Here is a 20253-nt window from a genome sequence, read left to right as displayed (position 1 = left end):
TGGGGCTCACTAGTTAAGACATAGCCACCAGGGGTTCTAAAATGTAATCTTGGGCAGCATCAGGTTAGAATTGAAGAATGGTAATCTCCTTGGAGTGCTATGGGATGGAGGTAATTTCGGAGATAGTGAGAGATATGACCAATGCAGGAACTTGAATATTGGGATGAAAAAAAATTAAATTTGAGGCAATAGTGGTTCTTGGAGGCAATTTAGGTCAGCAAGTATAGGGGTGAAAATTAAATTGGGATTTGGTACTGAATAAGATGAAAGTAATGGAGGAACTGAAGATGATGTAGATTGAGCTGGATGGCATTTGAATCACTTAAGTATGAAGATGGCAGTGGCATTAATGAGGTTTATGGGCCTGAGACAGAAAGGGAAAAATAGTGTGTTATGGAATAAGCAGTCTTTGTGATTTGCAAAGATGTGAAATTGACAACTTGCACCAATTACAGTGAAATTTAACATTTTGATGGTGAGAAAGAAAACAGAATCAATGGCCCAGAATGTAGAGTTTACAACGGGATGGTATAGATGGTGAAAGTTGCAGTCCATTTAGAATTAGATGTCAAAGAAGTATGCTGACATTGCAAACAGTGAAGGTGTTGAAACAGGTGGTGAAGAAGTAGTGATGTGTATAGGCTAAATTCCTGAGGAACTAAATCCTATGTCTTTGTGCTATCCTCAGGGGCAGTGTATAAATGAAAGGGAGGAGATTTCCAGAAATAGGGTAACTGCAGACTTAGCTGATGACAGGAAGAGAAACCTTTCCTGGAGATATTCTAATTGGATTGGAAAAGTGGAACCAAACAAAACTGTCCTATTTAAGGTAGGCAACTGAGCGGCTTGGAAGAAGAATGTTTAGGAAAGGATTAATCACAGTGACCAAGGACATTAATTTGAACTGTTTTGATTCTGTGGTGAGGGTGGAAGCATAATTTAAGAGAATAAATGTTGCAGGCAAGATGGAAATGGATTTGGGAGCCACTAGCATGTTTTTAAAAATTAGAGAAAAAAGGAGGTTGAAAATATTTTACTAACACTTGAACATCTTGTAAGTTATGCAGCAATTCAAAAGTTCCCAAACACAAGGCAAGCTTTTTTAAGTTACTACAAATGGACAATCAAATACAAATTTTAAGAGACTATACTTCAAAAAAATGGCATGTGGGGTGTGTTTTTTGAAGAGGAGGATATGGTGACAATGTTTGAATTATAGGGAGACAGTACCTGAGGAGAACAAACCCTCTTGGAAACTAGCATGGGAGGAAGCAAAGTCCGTTGGATGGTTAAGAGTTTCGTGGGAATGTGATCTGGCAGGGCCATAAGAGGCTAAGCTAGGACAAGTGGAAAACTTAATGATATGATTTGATGGTAAAGCCAGACTTTGAGAGTTTGAATAGATTGTCATGGAAGCTCTGAACAAGGGAGGCTAATCCACCTGAGAGAGGGGTATCTTTCAAAGCTGTAATATTATTTAGTCATATGTAGTGATATTATGGATGGCAAACCTTATTCAACCCTAACAGCATATTTTGAAGGGAAAAGTTAAGAGAAAAGTGATATTTGTTGATCCACTAAGAGTCCCAGGAACAGTGGGAGATTGTGAAGGTTAATCTCTGGATGCCTTCTAGAGAACTATATTTATATTTAATGATTTGTAAAACATCAGCAAACAGAACCTTATGTTAACTCGTTCTTAGTTTAGTGGTTGGAAAGCTGGCATTACAATATGAGTATTGGAGATCTTTTCATTAGTTGCAGTGCGGTTTTGGAAGTATAAGATGGTTGCTATGCAATTTTCTAGCTTGGAAGGGTGGAAAGATTTAACAGCAATAATTAACATGGCTCTTATATATGTTTTGAAATGGATCGAACCACCCATGTTTAGCTTGTTTCAATATCAGTTTTTGTGTTTGATTGAGCTAGTTACAAAATTTATGATGCCTAAATGTTTATGATCCCAGAAAAGAAAGTTTCATAACACTGAGTTAGAAATAAGAACATAGTCTTCAAAATTGTTAAAACATTTGAAATTAAGAACTATACATTTTACTTTGATCTTTGTTGAATGTATATTTTGTATATTTCAGCTTGTTTACTTTCATTATATCAATATTCTTCCATAATTTGGTAATTTATAATCAATTTTCTTTTGCAGTTGTAACATTTGAAATTTTATCAGATGATTATTCAAAGGTAAGTACATTCTGCTGGGTTTTCTTAAGGTTGTATTTTAAACTATTAGTTTCCATTTATTATAATGTGTAAATGTGTCACTCCAAACACTTCAAACAAATAGCAAGTAATTATGCTGCAATTCTCACTTTTTAAATAAGTGTTCCTCTGATTTTACAGATAGTATTCCTCCAGTGTGATCGTTATGTGGAGTTTCATTCACAGCATGGCCACTATTATAGGACACGTATCCCTAAGTTTGGTCGAGATTTCTCCTATCATTATCCATCATGTGATCTCTATTTTGTAGGAGCAAGGTATGGAAATGTTACATTACTGTTAAGGATTTAAGAAGTTTCAGATGATTGACATTAACACTGTGAGGATGTGGGACGTATATGTAAAACATAGACAAAATACTGTTGGGGACTTCGTAAATAAATGTTAAGAATTGCTTTGATATATGCTGTTGAAACAAGCCTGTGAAGATAAGTAGACCCATACTTCTGAATCTTTATGCTTTCTGTTTTCTTTTGAATTCTGCAATGTGACACCATACAATAATGGAACATTGATTTATAATCATTCTATTTTTGTTTCGTATCTCACCATACATAAATGTAAACACTGGGTTTTTAAGGCACAAATAGATTTTGAACAGTGAAGGTTATGGTGAACGGGCTGGTAAACAGAGGATTCCACAGAAAGCTCAGCCATGGTCTTACTGAATGGCGGGGCCACATGGCCTACTCCTGCTCCACTGTCTTATTTTCTTATCATACTGCTGATTAGGTTGACTATCCTTCACTGGGATTGCCATTGAACTTGATCCATAATTTGACAGTGCTTGGATCCATCTGTATTTTATACGAAGATCACACTGAGAAATGTGCTTGATTTCGTCCATGTCTGTTTCTTTGGGTAGATTGGAGGAATGATCAACCTGGCCTATTTGTAAATTCTTTAACCCTTGAACAATAGCAATGGATGAAAATTTAGCATTTCAAAATGTTGCAATTCTCTTTACACAGAGCATTTTCTAAATTTGTTGCTTTAACTGAATCTTAACTGAGTGAAGAATTGACTAAAGTTCATAAACTAAATTTGTGTTGTTGGAAAGATGGTGCAAGAGAGGGAGGGCTTTCGATTCTTGCGGGAAATGTGATATGGCTATAAGAGACCTTGCTCAGAGAGCAGGACTGGGTGTTAAATATTCCTGAAAGAATGTGCTCTGGAAAGTGCTTGAGGAAGAAACATGGGGAGTGGCAGTGGCAGTGACAGCCTTGAGTAAGGAGAGCATTGCAGTGTTGAAGAAAGAAGATACAGTAGTCCCCCCCGTCCCCCCATACCCGCAGGGGAGTATGTTCCAAAATCTATCACGGATGCCCGAAACTGCAGATTGTGACAAACCCATTAATTTAAATGGGAAATTTACCTCTTCGGCAGCCCCCGAAGAGAAGAAGAAAACAAACCCACCAACACACTAAAACAGCAGCTAATGAACTTGAAAGACCCTATACAGACAACAAGCAAAATTAATGTCATTTACAAAATACCTTGCAAGAATTGTAACAAACACTACATTGGACAAACAGGCAGAAACCTAGCCACCAGGATACATGTACATCAACTAGCTACAAAAAGTCATGACCCACTCACACTAGTACCTTTATATACAGATGAGGAAGGACACCACTTCGACTGGGAACACCAGTCTTCGGACAAGCCAAACAGAGAGACACGAGAATTCCTAGAAGCATGGCACTCCAACCGGAACGCTCTCTACAAGCACATTGATTTGGATCCCATTTACCACACCCCTGAGAAAAAGAACAGGAAATGACATCACTACAGGAAATGGCACCACCAACCTAAGGAAACCTAAACACAAATAAAAAGTGGACCAGTGCTTCACCCGAGGCTCACTGATATCTAGGATATGAAGGCATTGGAGAATGGTCCTGAGATAAGGATCTTCAGTGATGAAAGTAAGCTAGAAATGTTGGGACTGTTTTCCTTAGAGAAGTGAAGTCTAAGAGGAAATCTAGCAGAGAGATTCAAAACAGAAACATATGTATCAGGATCAGGAGGAATAAGTCATTAATCTCCTTGAGCCTGTCTTATCATGTCTGATTTGGCTGTAACCTCAAATCTACATTTCTGTCTAGTCCTCATAACCTTTCAATTCCTTGTTTAACAAGAAGCTTTTACTTCTGTCTTAAAAATATACAAGAATTCTGCTTCCAACACCTTTTCAGGAAGAGAATTCCAGAGATCTCTGACCCTATTTAGAGATTGAGATGTCTGAACAAAATAGAAGAGGAGAAACTATACCCACTCATGAAAGATTTGAAAAAAAAAGTGCATAGATTTAAAGTAATTAATGGAAGAATCAAAAATGATATCAGAAAAAGCTTCATGCATCGAATAATGCACTGGAATGTGCTACCTGAGAGTCTGATATAGGCTGGCTCGATTGATCCTCTTAAACTAACTTTTGCATTCATCAATGTTCCAGATTACAGGGAGAATACTAATGAATAGCGTTGGGTGAAATGGGCTGAATGGCCTATCCTGAACTGTAATCATTGTGAAAAGAACGCCTCTATAGCATGTGACATTAAAGGCACGAGTGGATGGCAAAGAAATTGCTGTTGATAGAAGTGAACTAAATAAATCCGAAAATGAGACCTTTTGTGAATTATTTTAAATGCTGTTATACTCTTGTGTATCCTGCAGCTCTGAAATCTACAGGTTGAATTTGGAACAGGGACGATTCCTAAATTCCCTGCAGATGGATGCTTCGTAAGTATTTTAACAACCTGCATGGTGATAAAGTTTTAATACAATGAAATGTCTTAATGTTTCACAAAGCTAAATAATTGGGTATTGAGCCATTATGTGAGAAAGCATAGATTTGCTGATTGAAGATGTTGAACCTCAGGAGAGGGACAAGGATGTAAGAAGACTCAATTTAAGGAAATGGTGCCAGAGCCTGGTTTGAAATGACTAAATATTCTGCTATTAAAGATAGCTCAAAGACTAGGTATAAAACTGATTAGGATTAGGTGAGCAAAGCAACACACACAAATTGCAAAGACGAAGGAAGTGAGGATATGATGGATCTTGTAATTTAGTTTTATGAAGGCCAGCAATCAATATAGTGACTCTGGATGTGTTAGACATTTTGATAGGAATTACAGTAGGATTAGAGATAATGAAGATATAAAAATAGATGTTCAGGTTGAAATTTGACTCAGACAGGACGCTAAAACAGAAATTATACATTTCTATATTTGAACCATGGTATGAGGTTATGTAAGTCTGCCACCAGATGGAGCTATTTCCTTGCAGATTATGCTGAATCTGAATCATGTTGAGCCTGAGGAAGAAGAAAAACATTGAAATTTGAATTAAATGACTAAATTACATCATAAGCATAATTACCAGAACTAGTAATTGGACATGACAGACTAGTAACATTTTCCTATTCCGTATTGAGTTCCTAAAATTGGTATAAAATACGTCAAGAACAGTTTAACATTGCCCAACAAAAATAGGGAACATGTGAGAAGGTGAAAAGGAGAGAGAAACGCATTTTCTATTTTAAAGGTTGCTACTTTTAAGGTTAAGAGGGAAGTGGAATGCTGATATTGAAATTGAAAAATGGTGTGCAGACTATCACTGAAATTAAGTTGATTATTGTCTGAACATAATTGATGCTTTTCAGAAACATAAAAGCATTCTTTTTTTTCTTCCTATTTTAATATGATTTTATTATAATATATGGTAGCAAGATGTCAGACAAAGTGCTGTTTTAAAATACATTGTAATGTCAACTATTTATATTCTCAGACAAAGCAACGTTTGTGATATTAACCCTGCACACTACCTGTTTGCTGCTGGAACAGCTGAGGTAAGAACAAAGCACTTGAGTTTCCTGATTTTTGAATGCTGTGCATTAAATAAATATATTTCACCTCTTGAAATATTCTGCCCATTTTAGGGTAAAGTGGAATGTTGGGATCCACGTACAAGAAACAGAGTAGGAATTCTTGATTGTGCCCTGAGCAGTGTGACAACTGACACGGAGTAAGCAATACAATGTGTATATTTTTAATTCATTCATAACTTGTGTGATTCGTTGCTGAGTTCAGCATCTATTACATTTTCCAATTGCCTTGAAGGTGCAGGTGCACCTCCCTGAATACCTATAGTCCATGGGGCTGTGTGTACACTTGCAATGCTGTCATAAAAGGACTGCTAGAACTTTGACCCAGCCACAGTGAAAGCGTGGTTATATACTTTTAATTCAGGATGGTATGTTGCTCAGAGGGGAACCTGCGGTGTTGATATTCTCATGCATCTGCTGCCCTTGTCCTTTTTGGTAGCAGAGGTGATGGTGGACTTTGAAATGTGTTTTTGAAAGAGCGTAAATAGTTGGTGCAATGTATCTTCCCCTTTTTGAATAGGGGGTGTCACATTGACAGTTTTCCCGTTCTCCAGGATCCAAGGATGTTTGGAAAATCACCCAGTGCAGCCATTATCCTGTATCTGCTTCTTTTAGGATCCTAGGCTGCACCTCATTAGGACCAGGAGATGTATCAGCCTTTAGCCCCATTAGTTTGTTTTCTATTGCCCCTCCATTGATGGTGATGCCATATTCGTTGGTATTAATGGAGGTTCAGAGTATCTTCTGTCGTAAAGACTGATGCAAACCACCGCAGCAATTAAAATGATTCATTGGCAACCTGCCATCTGCCTTCTCAGCAGCAGAGAAAAATGGTTGCTTTCCCAACAAGGAAACCAGGTTGGAGGGTGACCTTTTAATTTGCCACTATTTAGAGGCATGAGTGAGAGATGGGGAATAACCACCCAAGCCTTGGACTCCATTTCAGCAAGATAAACCCTGTGATCCCACACCCCAGTAAAGGTTGTCATGCTGTGTGACCTGGAACTTCATCACACTGTAGACCACCCAAGATAAGACTGGCCTCTGCTTGACAGCTTCAGGTGTGGTTGGACTGTCGTGGTAAGGCTCCTGATTGGATGAGAAGCTTGCTGGACTGATTTAATTTCCTAATTTGTATTCGAACCTTTTTGATGATAGAGATGGGGAGTCAGTTGGCCCTGTAGTCATCAAGTCACCTGTACTTCCACTTGATGCACAGTGCAATAAATCCTGTGCTACAGGTCCGTCAGTTTAACTTCTCTTGTGAGAAAACTTATAGAAATAATAATTTGAGACAAATTTAGTAGCCGTGTGAATAAATGTGCGTTACAGCTGGATAATAGCCACATGGATACAGAATTGCCTGTATGATAGGAAACAATAGTGGTTAATGGATGGTTTTTGGACTGGAGCAAAGTTTGCAGTGGAGTTCCCCAAGAGTCACTGTTAGGATGCTTGTTGTTCCTGATGTAAATTAATGTCCTCAACTTTGGAATACAGAGCACAATTTCAAAATTTGAAGTTAAAAATCACACAACACCAGGTTATAGTCCAACAGGTTTAATTGGAAGCACTAGCTTTCAGAGCGACGCTCCTTCATCACCTGATAGTCTATCACCTGATGAAGGAGCGTCGCTCCGAAAGCTAGTGTGCTTCCAATTAAACCTGTTGGACTATAACCTGGTGTTGTGTGATTTTTAACTTTGTACACCCCAGTCCAACACTGGCATCTCCAAATCAAAATTTGAAGGTAATACAAAACTTGGAAGCATTGTAAACAGAGGAGGAGGCTAGTGAGTACATCAGAAGAATATAAACAAGTTGGTGGAATGAACAGATAAGTGGCAGATTTAAGTTTATTGTGAGACATACGGGTGATTCATTTTGAGAGGAAGAACATGGAGAAACAACATAGATAAAAGGGTACAATTCTAAAGGTAATGCAGAAGTAGAATGACCAAAATGAATATCTGCACAAGTCATTGAAGTGGCAAGCCAAATTGAGAGCATAGTTGATAAAGCATATAGCACCTTTAGATTTTATTGACAGGCACAGAGTGCAAGGGCAAGGAGGTTTTGTTAGACATGTATCAGTATAGTTTGGCCTCACCTGTTGTAGTTAATCCAGTTCTGGGTGTCACTTTAGGAAGGATTCAAAGACATTGAAGACAGTTTGCAAGAATGATTCTATGCTTGAGGAATGTCAATGCTGATTTGTGATGTAAGAAGTTAGGATTGTTATTCGAGAAGGAAAGCCTAAGATGAAACCTGCTAGATATTTTCAAAATCGGGGGGATTTGTGCTAAGTAGGTATGGAGAAACTATTTTCACTCATGAAAGGATCAAGTATAAGAGGGCACCAAGTAATGTAATTGGCAACAAAAGCAAAAGCTTTTTCGTGTGTTGATTAGTTAATGTCTGGAATGCACTGTCTGAGAATCTGGTAGAGGCAAGTTTAACTGATGCATTCTAAAAGAAGTTGGATGTTTTTTTCGAAAGGAGCAGTATGCAAGAAACGAGGAGAAAGCTGGAGAATGGCATTTGGTGAAATATTCATTTTGGCAACAGTGGACCTAAAGAATGGCCTTCTGAACTGTAATAATTGTGATTCTTCAACAGCCCAACAGAGAATATGGAATGAAAAATCTTGAGTGTCCAAACTAAAACAAGGGCTGTCTGCAAGTTCTGACAATCTCGCCCATGAGAGTGCATCAGTTCAATTCTATTTCCACTAATTTGTCCCGTTTTAAATTTTGAGAGTTATGTACAGACCATTGAACACCTTCATTTTATTTTAATAATAATTTCTGTTTCTCCTTCCTAATGAAGGGCTGACAGTGTTGATTAATTGGAATTTAAAGAATATCAAAAATGATCGTATCCTACCAATACTATAAGCTGTCCAACATCGCACCCCTCCTGAGAAACTAGACTAAATATGGTTATACTTTCAAATTACTTAATAGGGACTTTTGCCACAATGGGGATGTATCCTATTTACATCAGAACTTCAAAATCTGTAGGTAAATCTTAGCCATAGAGCAACCTGAAGGATGCTGTGCACATGTAGATTCGTTTAAATCACCCTGTACGTGATTGTGTACAAAAATGTACAGGCCTCTGTAAAGACATGTTCTTCAAATCATCACGATTATAACTTGTTGTAAGATTGATTTAAACCCCGAGTCCTCTCAGGCTCTGTTCTACTCGGAGATTTGAAACGTGAGCATCTCCCCCTCCGGAGTTGAGCATTTCCAACATTTTTGATTTTTTTCACTCTGGGGAAATTTGGCGTATAATCAGGGTGATAACTCAACTATTACCAATAGTGTATATTAATGCCCTATTTGAAATTTATCTGTATTTTCTGTTAGAGTCAAAGGTTTGCCTTCTATTTCTGCTTTGAAGTTTAAAGGAGCACTGCATATGGTTGTTGGCACTACAACAGGGCAAGTGAGTATTGTATCTAGATATGACATTTCTACTGAGTTATTGCATTTAGCCTTTCTTTAATTTAAGAAACAGTAGCTTCATAACGTAACATGAGAAATTCATAACCTTGTAATTTTTGTAGAAGGATTAATTCTTCATACTTTTTTGTGTAATAATTTCATTTTCATTATAAAGTTATTTTTCCCCACTCCCTTTTATGTTTTTTCTCTCTTCCTCCTTTCATTGCAACAATGACTTCATAGTTGGAATGGTGATTTTCTTTCATGAGAAGTGTGTACCATTTTATACATGTAGTCTGAATGGGACCAGTGGATTGTTTTAGAATTAAAGTCAGACTGGATTTGTACTGCATTCTCGAGAAATTCAGATCCATCCAAGTATGATTCCTGAGGAATTTAGTGTCCTGGTAGTCTGTTATGCTGTCATTTCTGCATTGATGTGCATCCAAAACCACTTAGCATCTGTGCAAATGCAACCAAATTGTTGCTGATTAGTATAGGTGCATGCATTATGTGTAAGGCAAATTTACAAAATAATTGATGCTCCCACTTAATTGCTATTGTCATATTACCACACCATCAATGGAATTATTCTTGATGTCACTTCTTCTGAATAATTGAAAAAAATCCAGAAAGCTAGGAATGTAATTATTTGTTTATGCACTTAAAATGATTTTCGTTTACTATATTGTGCCTATTCTACTTCACAGGAATATTTTTCTGATCAGCTAAGCAGCAAGTACTGAACTGACTGTTACAGCTGTAGTCAATATTATTTGACAACATATTGTTTGTCTTTTGCGATGTTTACAATGACAGTCTCCTGTGTTATGCTATGTTGTGCTAAATTCCTGAGGAATGTGACCTTAGAAGGATTTCATTTTCCAAAGATTCAGTACAAGCCCACTCTAAGTAGAGTCCTGAAGTACATCACTGGTCCGTTCAGCTGACATTCATCAATGGAGCACACTTTAGACTGGCTATCTGAAGTGTTGTATATGTTCAAGTATAAAATACACTCTTGACAGTTATTAAACTGCAAAAATTTGGACCTGAAATTGATAGCATGGTTACATTATTCTCAAAAGACTTCTGAAGCATGCCTGTCACACAAATTCATTTTGGAAAAGCATTCTTCAAATTTATTTTTCTCCATTTTAAGCTGTTATCTTGTGATAGTAACTGCTGTTGCTGTTGGGGAAGCATTTATGTAAAAGGTGCACCACGAAATCACAGTAAAGCTGGTAAAGTCAAAGTGAAATATCTTCATTGGTTGAAAGTTTATTAATGGTTGTGCTTGTCAGAGGCTTGCCATCACTACAGGAGTTCCTTAACCCCCATTATCTTTTGCAAGTCTCATCAATAATCTTTGTTTTGGGTTGCTTGCTAACAATTCCATTATTATTATCATAAACTGGAGCTAGAGCAGCCATACAGCCCATTGAACCTGCTTAACCATTTCATATGGAGAAGGCAGTGGCATAGTGATAATGGTACTCAACTAATAATCCAGAGATCCTGGCTAGCGTTTTGGGGAGCATTTGCTAGTCTAGGTAACTTGTCTAATAATGATAACCATGTAACTGTATAAAATCTCATCTGATTCACTAAATTATTCTTACCTAGTCTTAGTCTAAATGTGGTTGACTCTTATTTGGCCTAGCAAACCACTTGGTTCAAAGACATTTGGGTTTGGACCTGAAGTGCTGGTCACGTTACCAATGCCCACATCCCATGTAAGAATTAAAAAAAAAACAATATTCCTTGATCCCTTAAGAGTCCTATCAGTCAATCAGTCCTTATCCTTAAATATACTAATCAATGAACGATCCACAATCATTTGAGTGAAGAAGTTGCTCCTCATTTCAATTTTAAATAATTGGGTCCTTATTCCTAGACTGTGTCTCTTTATTCTAGATTCCCTAGCTAGGGCAAAAGACCTCTCCGCATCTACTCTATCAAGCCACTTCAGAATCTTGTGTGTTTCAATAAGATGATCTCTTATTCTTCTCACCTCCAGAGAATATAGATCTAGTTTACTTGTTCCCTAATCACAGGCCAACATTCTAATCCAGAGGCCAATTTTTACTTCTGATGCAACTATATACTTCCTTTTAAAATGGATGCTTTGCAAAAAAGACCTACGTTTACTTTCCTAATTGCTTGCTGTTTCTTCATGTTAACCAAATTTTTTTACTAGTACACTGAGTCCTTTCGAATGTCAACAATTACGACTTTATGAAATGTTCTACTTTTTCTATTCTAATGAACAAGGTAAGTAACCCTCACTTCCCCACAGTACTCTGCTGTGACAAATTGAGGAGAAATTGTCTCCCCTCTTTCTAACCCACTCTGGTTTGAACACTCCTAAGTTTTATTTTCTTTATATCACACAGTTATCGCACTTCAATTAAAAAACAATTAACTAAATCAAAATGAAATAGCCAAATTACAAAGTGTTCTCTGAGTGAAACAAAGGGAAATTTTATTACCTACTAACTCCAAAAAAAAAGTATCAAGCACAAATGCAGATAATCTTGAAAAGTAGATGTGGTTGGGGATGAAGAGGTAAAAGGTTGTCTGGTATAGATAACAAGGTAAAGACTGTTATCTTCATTTACTATTGGTTTCATAAGCTTGGCTCAGCTTAATCACGTGACACAGCAACTCTTTTAAGTCAGTTTTGCCCTCTTGTAAAAGGTCACTTGTCCATCAAGATTTCTGATATTAGAATTAGATCATGAGAAATTGAAGATCGATCATCCGTTTTTACTACAATTGTAACAATACTCCATCTTCCAGCTTGTGTCTGACCTACTTAACCTGTCTATATCTCTTTGCAACCTATTTGATGACTCCTGGATTGCATTCCCATGTGAACTTGTATCATCACCAAACTTGAATGCAATCCTCTGTCTCTTCAAAAGTAGTTAATATAGATTGTAAATAGCTGAAGTCCAGCACTGATCCATGCAATATTCCACTCATCACAGCCTGTCAACTTGAAAATGTCCATTATCTCTACTCTTCTCTGCTTCTCCCATGAATCAATTCCCTTCTTTGACTAATACCTTTGCCACAGGCATGATGGCACAGCTGTTCTTGAGTATCCTCCCTCAATTTCTTGGGGAAGTGGGGATTTGGCAGGGGTGACCATTGATTTTATTCCACTGTGGGATTACCATTGATACAGGAATGTGGTAGTTCAAGGAAGTAGTTCTAGGACACCATAAGATGGATGATCAATGTCGTATTGCCAGCATGACACTCTTGTATTTTTTTGTTAAATTTAATTGGTATTTGTTGAATGTTTCTTTTGAGACCACACAGTAAGTTTGTTTGTTATGAAGTTGACAGAATTGCAATTCAGTTAACCATTTTTCAACTCTTGCTCTTTTGATCTTCAACACTAGGTTTTGTTATATGATCTTCGTTCAAGCTCCCCACTGATTGTCAAGGATCATCATTATGGACTGCCAATTAAATCGATTGATTTCCAGGAGCAGTTAGATTTGATCATTTCAGCAGATTCTAGGATTGTAAAAATGTGGAATCAGAATACGGTAGGCTATTAAGTATCCTGAATAGAAAGGAAGTGATGGTGTTGACTGCAAAGGCACAGAAATCCACCTTGTGTGAGCATTCCATCTGCAATTACAAGTCAACAACACATTCCAAATTTTTTTGTATTGATGTCTCAGCAGGTCTTCTCCCAGTATCTGAGTCTGACCAGAAATCTAGTCACAATTATGATGTTTGGTACCTATGCAGTTTGCGATGGCCCAGACACTCTGAATTAATTTGCTATAAGAGTTAGTGCACAGTTTAGTGTAGTCCACTCAAGGTTTGCAAAATATGTATTGCCTCAAATGATTCTGTTTCTGATTTTGTTTGCTGGGAAAAAAGTCTGTATTTTAGTGTAATTATAGAAACTAAAATCATATGCCATTCAACAGATTGCATATGTTAGCAGTATTATTATAATTCTCCCTGTGTCCTGATAGGATTTTTCTTTTTAAATAATTAAATCCCTCAATACATTGATTCACACACTTCTAATTGCAATTTTGCTAAAGTCATTTATATAAAGAGATTGTGACATGCTAGCTTTATATGTGGCAGTAGATTTGAAGGCCTTTTCAAATCTTCAGCAACAGAAAACAGATATCACTGGATGCTGAGGAAACTCCAGACTTTGGGTTGTTGTTTCTGGAGAGCGTTACCTGGTGATGTTTATATGCAGAGTTCAATACCAACCACTCAGCAACTGCCACCAACCACCAACCACCAAGAACATAGCTACTGCAGAAGTTCCATTCTGTCAACTGCAATGCAGTGAGGTTATGGTATGTGGCCAAGTTGTGTTTAGGAGTAAGATAGCAGTGCAGTGTCAGTTAAATGTTCCTATGAAACGAAGGGCAAAGTGCCACAATAAATAGTTTTTCTACCTATTAAACCAGTTAGATCAAAGATGCACCAGTTTGTTGGCCATGTCTATGCAATGCATATAGTCATAACCAGGGCCCTGATAGGAGTTATATTTGGTTCCACTATCCACGTTATGGAAGAAAAGAACAAAGAAGATATCAAACAAAAAAAGAACAATTGGGCCAAGTTTTGTTTCAAATGGGATGGTGGTGGCATCGTGTTAATGTCACTTATCTCTCAATCCTAAACTCCAGGCTGGTTTTCTGGTGACATGTGTTTAAATCCTACCATGGCATTGATGAAAATGGAATTCAATAACAATTTTGAATACAGACCTAGCCTGATGGTGACCATGTAACTGCTGTTGATTGACTTAAAAACCCATCTGGTTTACTAATATCCTGTAGGAAAGGAAATTGTCGTCCTTACCTGATCTGGCCTACATATGACTCCAGAACCACTGCAATATGGGTTGAAGCTGTGAACTGTGCTCCAACAAAATCGGAATGAGCAATAATTGCTGGCCTAGCCAGTGATGCCGTCACCACACCCCATGAACAAATTTTTTAAAAATGCCCAGATTGCATTAACCATCACAATTTCGACACTCTCAATTCATAAGTCGTCAATAAATTTCTAAGGAGAGATGTAAAACCTGAAAAGTTTGCCTTTGACCACCTGTACAAAATCTATTTGTGCAAGAGGGGTTACATTGACTGTCTTTCTTGGGTAACATCCTTTGTATCCAAGATTTCTGTTTGAGTCAGGAGAAATTCCAGTTCTCTCCAGATAAGATTTCTAACCCTGCCACTAGCCATTGGTCTGCACAAGAAATGCTCATCTGTGGGCCTGCAGTGGTATCCCCAAAATTGAACAATTTATCAATATTCCTTAGCAAGCTGCAGTGGTGAGGTACCAGAGAGACCTTAATTTCAATGTAACTGAATCCCAGAAATGAGCAGTTGATTCTGGAACCTGGAGAAAATTCATAGGAAAATGTAGAATGAAAAATACAATTGAACCATGATATGAAGAGTGAACATAAACATTACAGAAATGCAGGAAAAAGTGATAGTTAATGGTGATTGTTTTTCTTGCATGTTGGGCAGTGCTGAAATGTGATTGCTTAGTATGTACTTTATATAAAATTGTTGATTCAGACTCAAAGCAAAAGAGAGTCATCACACTGTGATTTGATGTGAGATAGACAGATTCTACCATCTGCAGTCTCTCCCAAATATGATCACTTTGTTTATAAATGGGCAACATTTACCATAATTTCACGTTGATTGGCAATTTTGCAAAAGCTCAGATCTGCAAACAACAGAAATTGTGTGGGCATCTCCACTAAGTGCAATCCTCTTAATATTACTGGTAGCAGCACATTAAGAAAAATAGATTAAGATAAACAGGGGTGGGTGGGGAATGTGTTATGGTGGTGAAGTTGGTGAAATCTAGAAATATAGTGCCCAGGAGTGGGAATGCTGAAATGAGACTAAGAAATACCGAGGCTAAGAAATTTTAGTGACCATAATTGCATCTTTTTTTAAAGGGGAAGATGTTCACCTCGCTTGAAACAGAGCATGAAATTAATGACCTGTGCATTTATCCAAACTCCGGTAAGTGCGAAATTACTTTGCACATTAGAATGGTGGTACAAATGCATGTCCTTCATCATTGTAATGCCTCTGAATAAAATCCACTATTTCAGTATCTTGTCTTTTTTACATGAAACTCTGAAACACCAGACTGCCCAAAGAGCTTGTTAAGTAATTAAGGATTTTCAGTATTAATATTTTAGTGTTTAACTCTTCACTTAGAGTCATACAGCATGGAAACAGACCCTTTGATCCAACCAGTCCATGTTGACCATATTCCCAAACTAAATTAGTCCCACCTGCCTGCACTTGGCCATATCCTTCCAAACATTTCTTATTCCTGAATTTACCCTAATGACTTCTAAATGTGTAACTGTACTTGCATCCACCACATTCTCTGGCAGCTAATTCTACACATGAACCACTCTTGCTTTTTTAAAAAAAGTTGCCCTTCATGCTTTTTACATCATTCTCCTCTCACCTTAAAAATGTGGCCTCTAGTTTTTAACTCCCCCACCCTAGGGAAAAAATCCTAGCCATTTACCTTATCTGTGCCCCTCATGATTTTATAAAGCTCAATAAGGTCACACTTTTAGCCTCCTAGTCTTCAGTGGGAAAATGTCCTAGCTTTTCCAGTCTGTTTTTATATCTCAAACCTTCCATCCTTGGTAAAATCTTGGTAGATTTTTTCTGAACCCTTTCCAGTTTAATAATACCCTTCCTATAACAGGACGATCGGAGCTGCACACACTACTCCAGAAGAGGCCTCATCAACATCTTGTACAACCTCAAAACGACTTCGTAACTACCTATTTTACTAAAGCAACATATTATGCAAGGAATTCTGTTATTTTATATAGAAGAACATAGCGCAGCATAGGCCCTTCAGCCCTTGATGTTGCGCTGACCTGTGAAACCAATCTGCAGCCCATCTAACCTACACTGTTCCATTATCATTTAAATATTTATCGAATGACCATTTAAATGCCATTAAAGTTGGTGAGTCTACAACTGTTGCAGGCAGGGCATTCCACACCCTTACTACTTTCTGAGTAAAGAACCTCCTTCTGACGTTAGATTAGATTACTTCCAGTGTGGAAACAGGCCCTTCGGCCCAACAAGTCCACACCGACCCGCCGAAGCGCAACCCACCCAGACCCATTCCCCTACATTTAGCCCTTCACCTAACACTATGGGCAATTTAGCATGGTCAATTCACCTGACCTGCACATCTTTGGATTGTGGGAGGAAACCAGAGCACCCGGAGGAAACCCACGCAGACACTGGGAGGATGTGCAAACTCCACACAGAGTCGCCTGAAGCGGGAATTAAATCCGGGTCTCTGGCACTGTGAGACAGCAGTGTTAACCACTGAGCCACCGTGCGACATCTGTCCTATATCTGTCAACCTTTCATTTAACACTATGTCCCCTCGTGCTAGCCATCACCATTTGAGGAAAACGGCTCTCACTGTCTACCCTATCTAATCCTCTGACCATCTTGTATGTCTCTCTTCAGTCACCTACTAACCTTCTTTTATGTTACAAAAACAGCCTCAAATTCCTCAGCCTTTCTCATAAGACCTTCCCTCCATACCAGGTAACATCCTAATAAATCTCCTCTGCTCCCTTTCCAGTGCTTCCACGTCCTTCCTATAATGCGGCAAACAGAACTAGACACAATACTCACAAGTGCAGCCGCACTAGAGTTTTGTACAGCTGCAACATGAACACCTGGCTCCGAAACTAACACACCGTATGCCTTCTTAACAACCAACTTTCAGATATCTATGCACATGGACACCGAGATCTTTCTGCTCATGCACACTACCAATAATCTTACCATTAGGCCAGTACTCTCTCTTCCTGTTACTCCTTCCACAGTGAATCACCACACACTTTCCACATTAAACTCCATTTGCCACCTCTCAGCCCAGCTCTGCGGCAACAGGTCCCTCTGTAACCTGCCACATCCTTCCACCGTGTCCACAATTCCACCGACTTTCATGTCATCCGCAAATTTACTAACCCAACCCTCATCCAAGTCATTTATAAAAATGACAAATAGCATTTTCTCCAAAACAGATCCTTGTGGTACACCGCTTTTACTGAACTCCATGATGAATATTTCCCATCAACCACCACCCTTGGTCTTCTTTAAGCTAGCCAATTTCTGATCCAAACCTCTATATCACCCTCAATCCCATGCCTTTGGATTTTCTGCAATAACCAATCGTAGTTAACCTTTTATCTCACGCTTTACTGAAATCCATATATACCAAATCAACCGCTTTACCCTCATCCACCTGTTTGGTCACCTCCTCAAAGAACTCAGTAAAGTTTGTAAGGCATGACATAACCTTCCCAAAGCCAAAAGAGAAAATGCTGGAAAATCTCAGCTTTTTTCTTTTTTCCTTCCCAAAGTCATGTTGACTATCCCATATCAAATGATTCCTTTCTAGATGATCATAAAACCTATCTCTTTTAATCCTTTCCGATACTTTACCCACAACCAAAGTAAGGCTCACTGGTCTATAGGGGACATTTACTATCCTCCAGTCTTCTGGCACTATTCCTGTAGATATTGACGGCATAAAGATCAAAGCCAAAGGCTCAGCAATCTCCTCCCTAGCTTCCCAGACAATCCTAGAATAAATCTCATCCAGCCCAGGGGACTTATCCATTTTCACACTTTCCAGAATTGCTAACACCTCCTTATGAACCTCAAAGTTTTTAGGTTATGATGATCTTGGTTTTGCCTATCCGGGACTTGGAGTCAAGAATAACATAGCAGTATTGTAGTTGTAAACTTTTGGATCTCGTGAGTTTAGCTGTTGCCAATGCCTAAATGAGCATATCATTCTTGTAGTTTGCATTCAAATGTAAATTTTGAAATCCTAATTGTTAGCATCCTTTCATTTGCAAGAAATGAAAATGCTCCTAAACGGAGAGGGTTTGAACTCACATGATATATTCTGCACTTATTTTGATGACTGAACAAACCAGTTCTGAAAAGGCAAAATTTACGCAAGTGCCACACATGAAGTTATTCCTTGCTGGTGGCAAGGAATGATCCTGCTTTTGTGTATTTGCAGAACTGGTTCTTGCGTTGGAGTTTTTGAAATCACATTTCATCAGTGACAAGTTCCCACCTAAATTCCTGGTGGTGTTATCTGCATCAATCATCAGCTAGAGTTTCCTAATTGTCATAATTGACGTTGAGGACTTCAATGTGCCTTTTGAACGGCATCCTTGAACTGGCCTTTGAGCACACTGTTTTACTCTTTGTGCAGATTACATCCCTGTGTAGCAAATCCTTAGATGTGGCCATCCTCCACACTGTGCTTATGTCCAACCCAGTGAAATTATTCAATAGGAACAGAATACAATACACCTGGTACTAATATGATGTACCAGGATACACCTGGTACTAATATGAATGAAATGATTAACTCAATTTTAAAAATAATTTACTGCCTCCAGAAGATCTTATGGTGTTGTATATTTATATATTTACATTATCTATGCTATTGGTTCAAATGGAATGTATTAAATCCAAAGTGCACAAGTACTGATGCTCATCAATTATTCTCAATTGCTTCATTGAATTGATCCTTTACTGATATAGTAACATTTATCCAAGTCTGATAAAAGCATTCTACATTATGATAGGTTGATGTAGTAAAAGAATTCTTCTTTGATCATCTACCCTTTTCTGTCCTGCAGGTTGTATACCTTTGCTTTAAAAATAGTAACATTTAAGTCTAAGCGATTTAAACTGGAAGTGGGGGATTTAGGTGGAAAATGCTCACTCCTGATCTTAAAACAAAAATTAAAATTAAATCTGTGAAAAGCTGTTTTCATTTTTTTTACTTTGTTGAGCTGCAGCGTGTTTTGTCATGGCAAATTGTGCATCACTGGTCTTTTCTTGTATCATCTGATACAATAATAATAGATTTTGCACCACTTTTAAAACTTGGAGGGAGTTGACAAATATATAATTTAGAAAAGCAAAGCCTGTCTCTCAGCTATATTGAAATATATGGCTGCCCCAGAGGGCAGTGGAGGCCCAGTCTCTGGATTCATTTAAGAAAGAGTTGGATAGAGCTCTCAAGGATTGTGGAATCAAGGGTTATGGAGATAAGGCAGGAACAGGATACTGATTAAGGATGATCAGCCATGATCATACTGAATGGTGGTGCAGGCTTGAAGGGCAGAATGGCCTACTCCTGCTCCTATTGTCTATATGCAGGTAATTACTATTTGTAATTAGTGTATTTTCACAGTCTATCATCCAAAATTGTTTAAATTGCTTTTAATTTATTTTAAAAATCACATTAAACATTATGAAATTTCATCTAGTCTAACAGGAATTCTGCTTTCTGTGCTGTTTTCTTGTCCTGTTAAATGTGCCAATTTAAAATGGCACCTCAATTATTCTCAGGTGTATCATATTCTCTAATGCCTTTTTTTGACAAAGAGCAGGAAAATAATATCAGCATAAAAACTTCAGCATTCTTGTGTAAGATGTTTTCGTGCTGCTTAAGGGATCAGGATTCCTAACCACAAGAATGAAGAAACAAGGAATTGTTTAATTTAAAGTCTGCATTTTGTGAAGGTGGAAAAATTCATTTCCTTGAGGAAAG

General features: G+C 37.9%; 1 protein-coding gene across 1 annotated transcript in view; it reads left to right on the top strand.

Moving 5' to 3' along the window:
- The window catches only part of nol10 (nucleolar protein 10), a 55222-nt gene that overhangs the window by 19964 nt on the left and 15005 nt on the right, over positions 1-20253 (top strand). Inside the window, exons 5-12 of the mRNA XM_072561734.1 lie at positions 2162-2199; positions 2359-2495; positions 4918-4983; positions 6034-6094; positions 6185-6270; positions 9505-9583; positions 12996-13145; positions 15563-15629. Coding sequence (XP_072417835.1) covers positions 2162-2199; positions 2359-2495; positions 4918-4983; positions 6034-6094; positions 6185-6270; positions 9505-9583; positions 12996-13145; positions 15563-15629 — 684 coding nt within the window. The remainder of the gene's footprint in view (positions 1-2161; positions 2200-2358; positions 2496-4917; positions 4984-6033; positions 6095-6184; positions 6271-9504; positions 9584-12995; positions 13146-15562; positions 15630-20253) is intronic.

Source organism: Chiloscyllium punctatum, chromosome 3 (assembly GCF_047496795.1).
Source record: "Chiloscyllium punctatum isolate Juve2018m chromosome 3, sChiPun1.3, whole genome shotgun sequence".
Classification (NCBI taxonomy): Eukaryota; Metazoa; Chordata; class Chondrichthyes; order Orectolobiformes; family Hemiscylliidae; genus Chiloscyllium; species Chiloscyllium punctatum.
The sequence above is the reverse complement of the archived record's forward strand: the minus strand, read 5'-3'. Positions and strand labels throughout refer to the sequence as shown.